This window comes from Balaenoptera physalus (assembly GCF_965194825.1).
Source record: "Balaenoptera physalus genome assembly, chromosome: 1".
NCBI classification, from domain to species: Eukaryota; Metazoa; Chordata; class Mammalia; order Artiodactyla; family Balaenopteridae; genus Balaenoptera; species Balaenoptera physalus.
The window spans coordinates 170,856,261-170,871,832 of NC_138882.1; the positions used below are offsets into that span (position 1 = coordinate 170,856,261).

At 44.9% G+C, this 15,572-nt stretch overlaps 2 protein-coding genes across 5 annotated transcripts in view; both read right to left on the reverse strand.

Annotated features, from left to right (window-relative positions):
* Positions 1-9,082, reverse strand: part of KPNA6 (karyopherin subunit alpha 6) — a 53,625-nt gene extending 44,543 nt beyond the window's left edge. The window contains exon 1 of one of the 3 annotated variants that reach the window (XM_082411336.1): positions 9,001-9,082. In XM_082411336.1, the coding sequence (XP_082267462.1) occupies positions 9,001-9,004 (4 nt within the window). In that variant the 5' untranslated portion in view covers positions 9,005-9,082. Of the gene's footprint in view, positions 1-1,332; positions 1,470-2,843; positions 3,968-9,000 lie in introns of those variants that run through there. The other 2 variants (XM_082411338.1, XM_082411337.1) reach the window with 2 other exon arrangements.
* TMEM39B (transmembrane protein 39B) overlaps positions 1-15,572 on the reverse strand; it is a 53,628-nt gene that overhangs the window by 23,399 nt on the left and 14,657 nt on the right. For both annotated transcript variants that reach the window (XM_082411468.1, XM_082411467.1), the window contains 3 exons: positions 13,901-14,021; positions 9,001-12,383; positions 1,333-1,475 (listed from right to left, as the gene is read on the reverse strand). In XM_082411468.1, coding sequence (XP_082267594.1) covers positions 12,141-12,383; positions 13,901-14,021 — 364 coding nt within the window. In that variant the 3' untranslated portion in view covers positions 1,333-1,475; positions 9,001-12,140. The remainder of the gene's footprint in view (positions 1-1,332; positions 1,476-9,000; positions 12,384-13,900; positions 14,022-15,572) is intronic.

The following is a 15,572-nucleotide window of genomic DNA, read 5'->3' on the forward strand; positions in this document are numbered from 1 at the left end:
AAAAGGGTGAAACTGGTTCATGGGGGAGGGGGAGAACTTAGATATTACAATGGTATGTGGCCCTCCAAAGCTCAACCTTATCAATAAAGACTTATTCCCTAGTATCTAATTTTTCTTGCTGGATTTTCTTGAGTATTACATGAGCAGCATTGACACTGACTTCATAAAAGGCAGACAAAAAGTATGCAAGAACTGTACTACAAAGCTATGGCAAATAGACAGCTATGACTGGGGGACTTTCTCTTGACTGATGGCTGAATCTTGAAGTCATATGACAAGAGGTGGCCTGAGCATGCCTGTTTTGCCCTGTGGATGTTATTTATGCTTGATCCTCAGTGCTTTTGTGTGTGACATGGGTTTTGATAATTAAATTTAAAATTTACATTTTATTATTTAATTCTACAAATTAAAATGTGTCCCAATTAATTATGCCAAGTGCTAAAAGAAAAATGTTAACAATATCTGAACAGCTATCTAGCAGCTAAAGTTATTTTCTCATATCAGGCAAAAGTTAAAAAGTTTACTAAAAATAATTTTAAGAAACTGATTTTTTTCTATTGTTTTGTTTTTGCTGGAAAATGAACAACTTTAAATGATTTTTAAAAATCTGATTACACTGTTTCTGTATTTATAAATACTAATTTGCATATGCAATTTGATACATTACAACTTATATAAGTAAATAAAAGTTACTCAGCAAATATAGCTATAAAACTTAGTTAAATGTAAATAGCTTTTTAATTTAACTTTTAACCTAAAAATCTTGTTTAGTCACTCTTAACCTTGCACTGAATAAAAAGCAAGCTTTATGCTTACTCATTTTATGTATAAAGCACAGACATACTTACTGTACATAAAAAGATACAGAGTATATCTGCATGTTAAAATTTCATGGGAGGGATGCATTAGGGAAAAAAGATGTCTAAAAAGGTTTCTTAGGAAGGTGATAATGAAAGGAAAGGTTGAGGAAACAATGATATAAGGGATTAGGGATCTGTACAAGTCAGAAACTTGGGCGTCACCCTTGACAATTCCTTTCCCCTTATCCCCATATCCAATCACTAGTAATGGTCAGCTTTATTTCCTATTTCTGGACTGTCTCTGTCTCTTCTTCTCCATTCCTACTGCCATTACCCTAACTCAGATCTTCATGATCTCTTGCCTAGACTTTATAAGAGCCTCATTAACCTGTTCCTTTTCTCTTTATTCCAAACTTCTTGAAACAGTTTGTCTCGCCTCTCTTATTTCTTAGCCCACTCCAATCTGCTTCCATGCTATCAAAACTGTTTTTGTAAGACACTGATCAAGTGCAAGATGCTAAATTCAATAGACCTTTTCAGTCCTTATTTTGCTGGTCCTCTTGGCAGCACTCAATCCTGACAGCCATGTCCTTCTTGAAATACTCTTTTCCGTTGCTTTATGAGACATCAATCACTCCTTGTTTCTTCAAATTGTGGCTGCTGATCCCCTTCTTCCTGCACATTAAAGCTAATGAAACTTGAGGTTCTCTTTTCAGCCCATCTCCCATGATATACATTTTTCATAGGCACCATCAGTGATTCCCAAGGTCTTAGTTACCATATATAAACAGATGATCAATCCTCTATCTCCATCCCCAGACCCCACGCTTGAGCCCCAGACTTCTCTATCCAGTTGTTTTTTGGACACCTTCCCTTGGAGGTCACAGAGATACCTCAAAATGTCCAAATTTAAACTCAACTCACTTAAAAGCATCACTATCCACTCTGCTGCTCAAGGCAAGAGGCCTAGGAGTCATGCTTAATTCCACCCTGCCCCAACCACTTTCAGCCTCCAGATGAAACCAATAACCAAGCCCTGCTAATTCAAATTCCTAACTCTTATTCCCCACTGCTACTACCTCAATCTCCATCAACATCTCTTGCTAGGACTACCACACTACTTAAGAACCAACTACTTCAAGAACCTCCTGGTTGGGACTTCCCTGGTGGCGCAGTGGTTAAGAATCCGCCTGCCAATGCAGGGGACATGGGTTCAAGCCCTGGTCTGGGAAGATCCCACATGCTGCAGGGCAACTAAGCCCGTGCGCCACAACTACTGAGCCTGTGCTCTAGAGCCCGCGAGCCACAACTAATGAGCCCACGTGCCACAACTACTGAAGCCTGTGCGCCTAGAGCCCGTGTTCTGCAACAAGTGAAACCACTGCAACGAGAAGCCCGCGCACCACAACGAAGAGTAGCCCCCAGTCGCTGCAACTAGAGAAACCCGCGCACAGCAACAAAGACCCCAATGCAGCCAAAAATAAATAAATAAATAATAAAATAAATTTATTAAAAAAAAAAAGAACTTCCTGGTTGGAATGTTATCGCAGTCCAATTCATTCTCCCCAGAGCAGTCAAGTAATATAAATAAATAAATTTGATCACGTCACTTCTGAGATTAAAACCTTTCAATGGCATTTCACTGTTATCAGGATAAGGTCCAAATATCATTCCCCCCATGCTACCAACCCACCTAGCCTACCAATCTTTTGCTTGTGAAATAATCATTTCACCCTGCCACTGACAACTATCCATAGATCAGCTCTCATTAGCTTAAAGGCCTTCCCTGATCCCCCTACGCTGGGGTGGACCCCCTTATTATATAAATCCATAGTACTGCGGACTGCCCCACTCAAAATATTTATCATTTTATAATGGTCTCCGAAGTATGCGGTACAAAATCAACTGGGACATAGGAAGAAAAACATATACATATGTTGTAACTAACACATATATATATGTATATAAATAACACATACAAATGTTACATATATATATAAATAATATATACGAATGGTACATATATATATAAGTAAGGTTTACCTTTATTATGCATTAGCCTATTAATACTGGCAACTTTTATCTGTTGGTCAGGTGGCCAAGTTTTCCTGAAGGAAGACTGGGAGTTATACCAAGCAGGTGAAGACACTAGTTCATTCACATTTATCATACTGCACAACACTGTAGTTTGTGTGCCTAGTTAAGTGGATTTACAAGACAGCTAGTTTTAACTAAATTAACATTCACAAAATAAATAAACAGCTTAGAGTCCTATCAAGAAACTGAATGGAAGATAATGTTAATAATGCAGGAAGAGGAACAAAGAAACAGCAGAGCTGATGTCTCTGGAAGTAAAAGCTCCTAAGTACCAGAATTTCACCTGCCACATCACAATAAAACAAAACAAAATAACATAATGACCAGCTAATCAGATCTAAGTCAGCCAAAGATTTAAAATTATCTAGAAGATTATTTAAATTATGGACTTACACTCTCTCATGCACCTTACTCTGAATGTATAGTATGCTTAAAAATAATACTTACTGAATACACAAGGCTATCATGATCAGCAAGACATTTAAAAACACTTGTCTTCATCCTTTTACAATATATACGGTGTATATATTTTTTGGCCTTGCCTCACGGCTTGTGGGATCTTAGTTCCCCGACCAGGGATCGAACCCGTGCCCCCTGCAATGGAAGCACAGAGTCCTAACCACTGGACTGCCAAGGAATTCCCAAAATGTGTTTAGATTTTAAAAGTTAACTTGTAACATCTAAAAAATTTTAATCCGTTATGAAATCATATGAAAATTCAGATTTCCAACCTCAAGGGGGAGAGGGATTGTGGAAAGGGATGCGAAATTATGCAGTAAGGCAACACTAGACCTACATTCTGTCCTGGCAACAACTGGCTGGACCTCATCAGATTGCATGGGACTCTAGCTGGCCCACCAGTCTCCATTTGGTTGATTTTACTCGATTACCCATTAGAATTTAAGCTCTAGGATTTCACTAAAAAAAAAATATTTTTGTCTGTTTTGTTCATTGCTGTATTTTCAGGGCCTAGGACAGCAGCTGGCACACAGTAGGCATTCAATAAACAGTTGCTGAAATTAACAAATAACAGTTGCCTGCCTAATCCCTAAAAATGTTTCTGACAAGTATTCATAATATGTTTCTGCCTTCCCCTAAAAGACAAATTGATTTATCTTTTATATGATTTATCTTTTATATTTAGCACAGGGCCTGACACATACTAAGTACTTTATTTGCTCACTGTATGACTAATAGCAATTAGTTATCACTTACTGAGTACTCACTGTGTGCTAAACACCATGCTAAAAAGCTTTACAAGCATTAGCTCATTTAATCACCCTAACACTCCTATGAGGCAGATGCTATCACCCCTGTCTTAAGAGATAAGGAGGGGCTTCCCTGGTGGCGCAGTGGTTGAGAGTCTGCCTGCCAATGCAGGGGACACGGGTTCGAGCCCTGGTCTGGGAAGATCCCACATGCCGCGGAGCGACTAGGCCCGTGAGCCACAACTACTGCGCGTCTGGAGCCTGTGCTCCGCAACAAGAGAGGCCGCGATAGTGAGAGGCCCGCGCACCGCGATGAAGAGTGGCCCTCGCTTGCCGCAACTAGAGAAAGCCCTCGCACAGAAACGAAGACCCAACACAGCCCAAAAAAAAAAAAAAAAAAAAAAAAAAAAGTTTAAAAGAAGTATTAAAAAAAAAAAAGAGATAAGGAAAATGAATCTCTGGAGATTAAGCAATTGGTCAAAGCTCTAATTGTATTACAGAATGAAATAACTGTAACACAAGATAAAATATGAAAAGAGCTATATGAAAGGCAAGAACAAAGTGCTACAGAATTCAGAAGGACAGTTCACTTCCAGTTTGGAAGGCATAACATACATATTTGGGAAAGGTCCCTGAGGGAGGTAGCATTTAAACTAAATCTTGTAAAAGAGGCAAGATTTTCATAGGAAAAGACGGGTGGGGAAGGGATTGCTTTTGTCACTTTCTCTACCAGGAAAGGTGAAGTACATACCAAGGAGGTAGTCTGAGTGGAATGCAGGATATATGGATAAATATTAAATCGAATAAGACTAGTAAAGTCAATAGGAAGGCCTTGAATACCATACCCTATGGGTTATGATTTTATCCTGTAGACAATAAGGAGTCCGTGAAGGTTCCTAAACTAAGGAGAAGAGTGACAAGACCAGAAGGGTGTTTTAGCAACATTGCTGCAGCAGAACTGGTCGTGGTAAGGAGGCTATAGAACAGATTTAGAAGGCTCCTGAAATAACAACACCTTTACAATTTACAATATTTTCTGACATCTAGTACTTCACTGACACTTCACTAACAACATTAATAAATAGTATTATCATATTTTCACATCAAGGAGCCTGAGACTCAGCAAGTTTAAAGACCACACAATTAACAGTCTTTGTGGGACTATGCTGTGAGAAAAACATACACAAAACAATTTAGGGAAGACATCAGTAACAGGATCACAGTATCCAACAACTGCCAATATAGGAAGGGAAGAAAAGAGTAAGGAACCAAAGATAGGTAAGATTTCTATCTTATGCCCTAGTGTCTGGGCCAATGGTCCCACCATTAACAAAAATGTAGGAAAGGTACACCAGGAAGGGGGAGTGAGTTTGATGCTTGTGGGACACTTAGTTTAGTAGTTCTCTAAGTTGCTGTTATGAACTGTGGGGTGGGTGGGCAAGGCTGGAGGGAAACTAAGAAATGGGCTAAATTACTTCCTGACCTGGAGGCATTATCAGAAAGGTTTTGTTGCTTGCAGCAAACCAGAAGCAGCTTTTAGTATCCTACAGCCCAGTGACAGGACAGTTCCAAAAACATCATGAAGAGATCAGATTCTTTCCGTCTTCTCGACCCTCACCCTTAGAACTGCCTGCTCTTATTTATAAATTCTGCCTCATGATCCCAGCATTGCTAATGGCAATTTCAGAGTCAGAAAAGGGATCTTTCCTTTCCAGAGGCAGAACGCTGCCCTTAATAGCCCATATTTTGGTTAAAACCATACTACCTGAGTATTTCCTCTATTTACTAGCTCTGACCTTGCTTAAGTTACTGAACCTCTCTCTGTGCTTCGGTTTTCTCAACTAGAATGTGAGAATCTGAGAAATAAACGAATTAGTATTACAGTACTTACTGCCTAGCGCATAGCAAGTTCTATATAAGTGTTCGCTATTATTATAGCTTTCCCATCTCTCTTTTTTTGAAGCTCTCACACTTTGGTGATACCTGGGTTAAAATATAAACCGGCAAAAAACAACAGAATAAAACTTGGCAAATAAGGAAGGCTTTTTCAGAAGTCCTCCAGGCTTCCCTTCACATTCATTAGCCAAAATCTGCATCACATGCCCATACCTAAATCAATCACTGCCTAGGGAGATAGAATTACAATGATTGGTTTAGTTTATATCAATCAAGATACCCCCTGGGGCTGGGAAGGTGCTGCCAGATTCCTGGTTAGCAGGATGGCAGGAACAGTGATAAAAACAACCGATGTCTGCCAAGACTTAGTCTTGAGAGGCTGTGGTCTCTGCTAGGGAGGGTTAGAAAAAGTAAGTTCCAGAGCTGCAAGCCTCACCCCCACAGGGTTCCTAAGAGCAATGAAATCACTGCAAAGGTCTGTTAAGGCTAGTGAAGTCTGGCACAGGAGAAATAGTATAGGATATAGGCCAGAGCTCGACGAGCGTACTCTTGAGAGGCAGTGAAACACAGCAGGTTCTAGATTCACGGAGGTGTGATGCAGGCCATGTTAGTGTCCCCAGCCCTAGGGCCTAGATCACCAGCCTTGGACTTAATCACCTAATCTTCTCAAAGCCTGTTTACTCATTTATAAATGGGGATAACCCAAATTATCTCGGATTTGATGTTAGGATTAAACGTAAGGATACATTTCACCCCTGTAGTATAAGGATCAGAGAAAAAAACAAAAAATAACCAACCCACACACAAAACCCCCACAGAACAAAAACCCCAATGGCCGGGTGTTCAGAAAGACAAGGTGCAAGGTGGGATGGGGGTGGCGGGGAGGTACCTGAAATGGAGTTGCAGAGAAGAGGGGAGGCTGCCTGACTCTAGACTAAAACTCCCCTTCAGGACCCTGGTCAGGTTCTGTTGCTCTATTGAAGTACTTTCATTTCAAAGTTTACCAGAAAAGGACTAAATTTAATCACACCTGAAGTCTTCTTAGAGGTTTATGTGCAGCAAAATGGGTAAGAATCTCACTTCTAGCTTTGCTGTAACTAACTGTGTTATATTCTCTGAGGTAGCTTCCCCATCTGTAAAAACTGAGTAAATCGCTGCCAAATTTATTTCACTGGGCTTAATAAACTAAATATTAGCCCCTTCCCTTTGAGGCAGCAGTGTTCCTGAAATTGAAGGCCAATACAAAATCTATAACATAAAAGCCCCTAAAATTTTTAATTGATACATAAAGTTGCAGCTACAAAGACAAGCCTACCAGTCTTAATGGAGGATTCTGGAAACCAGAGTGCTTAAAGGAAAGGAACAAACATTACTGAAAACATTATTGAAGGTGGAAAAGAATCTGTTCTGATATTTATAGAGCTCTTACTAGTCTCCAAACACTGTGGTATCTTATTTAATCCTCAAACACCTCGATAACTCTGCCCCCTCCCCTCTTTCTAGAGATGAGGAAAGGAAGGCTCAGAAAGGAAGGAAAATAACATTTATCATGGACTGTGCTGGATGTTTTCCATATGCATCACTGCATCTGACATTTAAGTGACTTCTCTGGATGAGAGCTAGGAAGTAGCAGGCAGGATTATAATACGAGATCTGATTCTAAAGTCATTGCCGTGCAGCTCAAAGGAGTAATTTATGTTTCCTCAGGATCAGGTTTCTTACAAAACTCAATCCCAGAATCTCAATCCCCACCCCCAACACACCCACAATAGTTGGGGTTAGCAATTCACTTTGGAGTTTTCCAGTTTCTTTCAGATTAAAGATTTCAAAGTGGGCCCACGAGCAAAAATACAAAACACCTTTACAACTCTGCCTAGGATTAAAAGCTTTCTTTCCCCCTTTTCCAGCCCAATCACTTGGGGCCAGGCCATAAAGAACAACAGCTATAAACTAGGGCTCTGGAGCGATCAACCTGGTTTAAGTCACTGACTGTGCGACCTTGGGTAAGTTACTTTACCTCCCTAAGCTTCAGTTTCCTTATCTGTAAAATAGGGATAACAGCAGTATCTATCTCAATAAATAGGTTGTGCATATTAAATAAAACGTGACATGTAAAGCAATCAGAGCGATGCCTGCACACAGGAAGAGCTTAGCAAATTTAATAGTTCTCATTGCTGGAGAAGAAGTACCACTGATGGTTCTGTCCCTAAGTCCAAAGACTTCGCCATCGTATTCTCTCTGAGCACAGGCCTTGCTACCTGGAGTCCCTTTAGAAAGAGCAACAGGTCGCTCCTTTTCTCCTAACCAGGGCCAGGCCCAGAAACCTAAAGCCCCCGACCTATATATGACTACGAGATCTTGGCACTGGTTTTCTACCACTGCGAAGGCTGTCACTCTGAACCCAACCGAACCACCCCATTTCCGCCGCGGCTCGGGAAGTTCTCCCGGCCTTCAGCGGCCCAGGCTGCCTTCGGCATGGCTGCCCCTGGTTACAGGCCTGGAGCTGGCTCGCCAGGCGTCCCTTCGCCAGAGAACTCTCTCTGCGACGTAGGGAGGATTTCCCTGAGTTCAGGGGAACCAGTGAATCCAGTTAAGAGGCGCGTCGGTCAGACACACGCCTGGAGAGGGTTGCCTTAAACGCCTCCCGGGCCTGCCACTGGGAGCCCGGCCCCCGGGCCTGCCCCCGGGAGCCCGGCCCAGACCGGAGGGTCAGCCCCTTTCTAACCTCCGGGAACGCGTGCGATCCGGCCCAGGGCCACCACGTGGGGGCTCCAGAAGTGGCAAGGTGTTCCCGGAACCAGCCCCCAAAGACTGCTCCCCGCTTGGGCCCTAACCTGGCCCCAAACTGGCCTGAGCGGCGCTCCCGGCCTGGCTTCTCCCCTCAAACCTATCTGGAGGCGATTCAGACATCCTCTGCAGACTGCAGACAGGCTCTCGCCAGACTCCAAGCCCCGAGACTGCCCAGCCCGAGTCCCCAATTGCCTGGTTTCCTTACTCACCCATCGCGGCTCCGCTCGCTCCTACTTGGCGGCGGCAGCGGCGGCAGCTTCGGCGGCAGCTTCAGCAGACAATATGGCGGATCTGCAGGACGGCAGCCCGAAACGGACAAACAACTTAACATTCAATCCCGGGAAGAAACGCGCTTTCGGCCCCACCGCCTAGTTCACAGCGACGACCGCATTTAAAGAGACCGCAGCTACTAAAGGCGGGGAATAAGGATGGAATATGAAAGGAGTGGGTGGAGAAAAACTGGGAGGGATACCTACTAAAGAAAGTTAAGTGTGCTTAGGATTTCTCAGCTTTTTCTGCTATTTCCTTTTTGTAGTGAGGTCTCCTCCCCTAGAAACTTTTTCTTCCAGAAAGGTATTCCTTCCTTTTGTAGTTAAAACCACCCATAGACCCTGAGCTGGATATGAATAAGGAGTCATCTGGAAAGGTGAAGTGACTTGCTCAAGGATATAGCGATAAGGAAATGAAGAAGTCTAGAGTAAACCCGATTACAATCTTATTGGGAGATAAAAAGTAGAAAAATAATGAGACCGGTGCAGTGCTTTATAGTTGACAGAGCTATTTCATTTATCCTTACTGCAAGCTCTCTGAGGGCACAAGTCGGTTCTATAGTGTTCATCACTGATCACCAGCACCTAGCACAGCATCTGGCACGTGGTATGTGCTCCATGAATAATTGTTGAATGAATAAACAAACGAATGAACAGATCTGTGAGTTACACAAAAAAAGGGATATGATCTCCCTTTTTAGAGATGAGGAAATTGAGGCTCTGAGGTTCATGCGTCTTTTTTTTTTTTTTTTTAATATTTATTTATTTTGGCTGTGCCAGGTCCTTAATTGCGGCACGCGGGATCTTTAGTTGGGGCATGTGGGTTTCTTAGTTGCAGCATGTGGACTTCTTAGTTGCGGCATGCAAGATCTAGTTCCCCAACCAGGGATCGAACCCACGTCCCCTGCATTGGAAGGCGGATTCTTAACTATTGGACCACCAGGGAAGTCCCGTCATGTGTCTTTTGAATCATGGAACTTATGGCTGGTACACATTAGACCTCCCTTTTTGCATAATAGGATTCCGATCCTACTGTCCCCCACCTCAACACACAGAGGAAGGCTATGTCTTCAAGTCACTGGTCCCAAGAGGGAGCTATCTTTTGGAAGCCCAGGTCCTGTCATAACAAATTGCCACCTCTAGTTGTGTACCTGGCCCACTGAGGGAAACAACTCAAAAAGCCAATTCTAGGACTCAGGGTCAGGAAAGGGAGTGTTATCTTCCTCTTCCTACTGCCGCTGCTCAAGGTCAGACCTCTTCATTCTCCGTTGGTCTATTTTACCCGCCTCCTCACTGGTGTGCCTCCAGGTTCTCCCACTTGCACCCATTATCTCTTTAAAAGCAGAGACCTTATCATGTCCCTCCTCTGCTTAGTGATTTCCTACTAACGGCCTTAGGTAATGACCAAACATTTCAATCTGACAGTTAGGCTGGTCCTTACTGGCTTCTTGGGCTACTCCCTACCAGGCAACCCAGGCTCCATCCATATTTGGGGAACCACATTCCCCCAAATATGCTCCTATCTTCTTTCATGCCTTTGCATATGCTCTTTCCTCTGCTTGGAATGCAATGCCCTCCCTTCCCCCTTGACTAGAGGTGAACTACTCACTTTCAAGACCGAATGCAATTTTCACCTTCTTGAAAAAGCCTGTCTTTCCAGACAGAGTCAGACTATCTGTCCTCTCTGCTCCCCAGTGCCCTGGACACACATTTTCCTCAGCACTTGGCAATCTAAGTTGTTCACAAGGTGTCTCTCTCTCCTGGTTGTCTATGAAGGGACAGTATCTTCCTCATCTTTCTGTCCCAGTGCCTGGCACAATGCCTGCCTCAGCAGAGGTACCACAAACATTTGCTGCAGTGTCTGCCTCCTGTACACCACCATTGGAGCATCTGCATAACTTGTAGCCAAACAAGGGCTCAGGGGACACGGGCAGACTAGATGAATGGCTATGACCATGTCTCCTCTCCTGCCAGCCCCTGAGCCCTCCATCCTATGCTCCACAGGAGCCAGGTGGCCTTCCAAGCGGCTTTGTTTCCATTCAAGCCCTTGGCCTTGCTCACACACCCTCTCTAGCCTAGAGCCATGGGTCCTCCCTGATCCAGTCCCTGCAGACCTTTCCAGATCCAGCCCATCTCCCCCCAACTTTCCTTATCTTTCTTGCTCTAGGAACCACTTTCTGCTTACCTTCCCCAAATACCCCAGAATGCTACTGCTCGGCTTGAAGCGCCTTTACCCCCTCTTGTCCACCTAGGAAGTGGCCGATACATCTCAGACTATCCCCTCCTCCAAGAAGTCCAGAGAGCATTAAATGTTCTCTCCCCTGTGCTATTCTGTACCTTGTAACTGTTATACCCCTCCCAGTGTAGTGACTTGTTTGTTTCTGTGTCTTGGCATCTTCACCATCTACCACGGCATCTGACACAGAGCAGGGTCTCAGTGACTGCGTGCTGGGAATCAGTACATCACATTCTGCTGGGATAGTAGTGTCATCTTTCAGAGGGTTTTGGGACCCAGCGCTACCACTTCCTAGCTGTGTTACCTTGGGCAAGTCATGATAGATAGCTCCCTGAGCTCCTGTTTTCATCTATAGGAGTGACAGCACCTACCTCCTAGGGTTGTCATAAAAACTGGATTAAGACAAGGCCTGTAATACACGTAGAGCAGCCTCTGGCACACAGCGAGCATTCAGCCAGCAGCAGCTACCATGCTCCGGTGACCTCGGGGGTCTCATCTTTTCTCCACCGGAGAAGGCAGAGCTCACAAGGGCCCCAGAAGCCACGCATGGGGTGTCCTGGCCAAGAATCCCATACCTCTGCTCTCTGCCTGACAGGCAAGAAAAGGAGAAAGAAATACAGGACACAGGCTTATTGGGAGTATAAAAATAGGACTTTTTTTTTCTCCTCATAATCACATCAATTATCAAAGAAAGAAACAGTATGTAACAAAAATACAAAGCTCTGGTGGATTTTTTTTGTCTGTTTTTGTTTTTTTTTTGCCCCTCACCCATCCCTCTCCCACAGCCGCTTCCCAGGGAGCCCCTGGCTGAAGCCTGGATGCTGTCCCTGGGTCGCCCTGGGGCTCAGGAGAACCGGTGGTCTAGGTCCCTCTGGGGGTTGACCGAGTACGAGTAGGCCTTGCCCAATACCAGGCGGTCTCGCAGCAGCTTGAAGAAGGCGTAGTAGTTGCTGAAGAGGATGAGTGCCAGTGAGATGGTCTGGTGCCACTTATCAGAGGACATTAAGGAGTAGAGCTGGTAGACGATGACAGCGCCCTCCAGCAGCAAAAGGATGTTGAGGATCCGCAGGGGTTTGCTGAAAAAAAACTGCCCAGGAAAGAGTAGGCATGGACTGGAAAGTGGGCTCCAGAAACCTGCCTCTTGGAAGGGGGTTCTGGGTAGGCCAGTGAAAGGGTCAAGCTCTTGGGCCCCATGCAGACTTGGGTGGGGAGGAAGACTTCGTAGGGTTGGGCGTGGACCTTGCCATCTCTCTGCCTTTGTTTGTGGTGTTCCTTCTGTCAAGACTACTGCTTCCCACAGAAGCTGTTTAAGATCCGGATCAAAAAAAAAAAAAAAAAAAGATCCGGATCAACTTCCACCTCCTCCCAGAAGCTTTTCTTGAGAGGTCCTGCTTGTTCTCTCAACTTTTGCTGGTCGAAAACCAACACCTTATTATATGTGACTTCCTGGGTACTGTCAGGCCTGAACAAAGTAGAATCTTATGACAGAGGCATGGAAAGTTATTATAGACTCTACAGCCTGAGTCATTTACTACTTCATGTGTAGCATCCCCCGCTAGGCCGGAAGCTTCCAGGGGACACGGAGACACATCACTCTTACCTGGTGTCTACAGGGCAAGGTAGAGTGTAGAGACTAAGAAAAATTTTCTGGTCAGTTTAAAAGAATGATCGATGTCCAGGGATCTTGATTCTGCAGGGGCCAAGGTACCTAAACCTCAAGAGCTGATTATAGGATGGCAGGACAAGTGCCAGGAAACAGGAGTCCGAGAGACCAGCACACCAGGCTCAGCTCTGCACCGGACAGGCTGCAGGACCCTGGGCAAGTCCCTTCCCTGTCTGAACCTCAGGTTTCTCTACTGGGAAAAGAAGAGGTTAGCCCAGATCAATGATTTCTCAAACTGTGTTCCTCAGAGCCCCAGGTTCCAGGAGGTCTTTTAGGGGCTACCGTGGTGGTAAGCAGGAAGTGAGGGGAGTTCCAACCCTTTCAAACAGAGCAGCGCCATGAGGTCCTATATACTGAACTTTAGTTTGACTGAGTTGGAAAAAAGGATTTTGACAGTAAAATAAGTAAATAAAATGGAGACCACCAGCCCAGATGATTTTGAGCAGCCCTTTCCGTAGTACTGAGTCCATGAGCCATTACCATTAGTTCCCAAGTTTCCCAGTAAGGCACCCTTGGAACAAGTTAAACTCTCTAAGCTGATTTCAGTACCTGAAAACCAGGACAGCCCTGGTATTTCTTTCATACACAAGGTTCTGGTGAAGACTGAATGGGAGGGTGCATGGGAAGTGTTTACCACAGTGCCTGGCACACAATAAGGAATGACGAGTGTAATTATTTTCACCACCAAGAACCCCTCCTTCTGTTGTATCATCTTTTCTACCTCCACCCAATGTTTTCAAAGATCTGGTACCAAGTGAGCTACAGTTATGAAGGGATCATTTGTATGGCTGTCCTTGGGCTGCACATGTGCATTGTCTTCTTTTGGATTTGGGAAATATTGAAAATAGCCGCCTCTTGCTATGACATCACCTTCCTGCCCAGCTGATCCTCCTGCCCTCTAGATCAGGCCCCACCCCTCCTTCCCAGGGGAGGAGACTCACGTGGAACCGGAAGTGGGAGACGTCGGAGGGGATGGCCACATTGTAGTGGCCCACTGCTTTGTAGACGTTCTTGCTGTGCTTCACCAGCACGCCCTGTGGCCACATGCATTCTTCAGTCCACCTGGAGGCACAGCCCGACAGAACCCCCTTATGCCCAGCTCACCCACACAAGGGGATGCGAGAAGACTGGGCATGGGGTGACCACCAGGGCTCTACTCCCATTTCTATCACTTAGACACAGTGACTTTCCTTTTCTGGGTCTTAGTTGCCTTTTGTGTAAAATGGGTAAGAACTGTAAGAAATTCACTGCACTGGGAGTCGGAAGGTTTAGGGCTGACATTCATGTCTCTGAGGGATTTGGAGAAAACCCTTTTCCCTCCCAGGGGGTCATTTTCTTCATCTGGGCTCCCATCAGTCTCACCTCTAGCCTCCCAGCAGTCCACCACACAGCTGCCCGAGTGGTCTTTGTAAAACACCAAGCCGAGCCTGACTAGTCTCTCCTCAAAACCCTTTGAAGGCTTTCCGGTGCCCCTGGAGTCAAGTCCCCAACGATGTGTTACGGCCTCCGAGTCCCAGTGTGGCCTTCCATGACCCCCACCGCACAGCACCTGCTCAAGCCACCCAGAACTGCCTCTAGTTCCTCCAGCACACCTGACTGCTCCTGTCTCTGCATAAGATGCTCGCTCCAGCTGGACTGCTCTTCCAGATGCCTTATCCCACAGAGTTCAGCATCTTTTAAATGCTCCCTGAATCTCCTGCTACTGGTCCACTTTCCCCAATGTGTTGTCACTTATTTATTTCCCTGTATTCCTCACTAGTCTGGGAGCACTGAAGGGGAAGGGATGGTGTCCAGTTCATTTCTGTGTCCTCGGAGCATGCCACAAGGCCTGGCACAGAGACGCCCCAGAGAGCACGTGAATAAGGTTGTGGGACCAGTGAATTTTCTCCCATTGTTCTCTGAGATCTCCCAGGAACTCTAAGGGTCCTGGGCCAGAGGACTGAGAATCACTGTCCGCAAGAAGCTCAATCTCATGCTCCTGTCCTGTTGATTCCTTCATTTAAGAAACAGTTACCATGTCATATGCAACAACATGGATGAACCTCACAAACAATATGCTGAATGAAAGAAGCTGGGCCCAAGAAGAATGTCTACTGTATGATTTACTTTACATGAAGCTGTAGAATAGGCAAAACTAACCTACGGTGAAATGAAATGAAAAGATGGTTGCCAGGGGGAGGGGGTCACTGGGAAGGGCCATAAGGAAATTTTCTGAGGGGCTGGAAATGTTCTGTATCTTGATGGGGGAAGATCTGTTAATTTCACTGTATGGAAATTTCAAGATCTGTTAATTTCACTGTATGGAAATTTTACCTTAAAAAAAGCTTACATACAAAAAACACAAAAAATTTGCTGTTGGACCCATCACAAGCCAGGCATTTTGCCAGGAGTGAGGAGATGGCCGAGTGCTCGACAGACAAGGACCCTGACCTCCAGGAGCTTTAGTCTTGGAATGACAGGCAAGTAACTAAGCAAACACAGCAGAGGGGGAGTACAGGCAGGGCAGGGACACTGAACCTATCCTGGGTGGTCAGGAAAGTGTTCCTGGAGGACGCAAAGTGCTAAAGGATGAATAGGAATTAAACAGGAAAAGAAAGTTGGAAAGGTCATTCC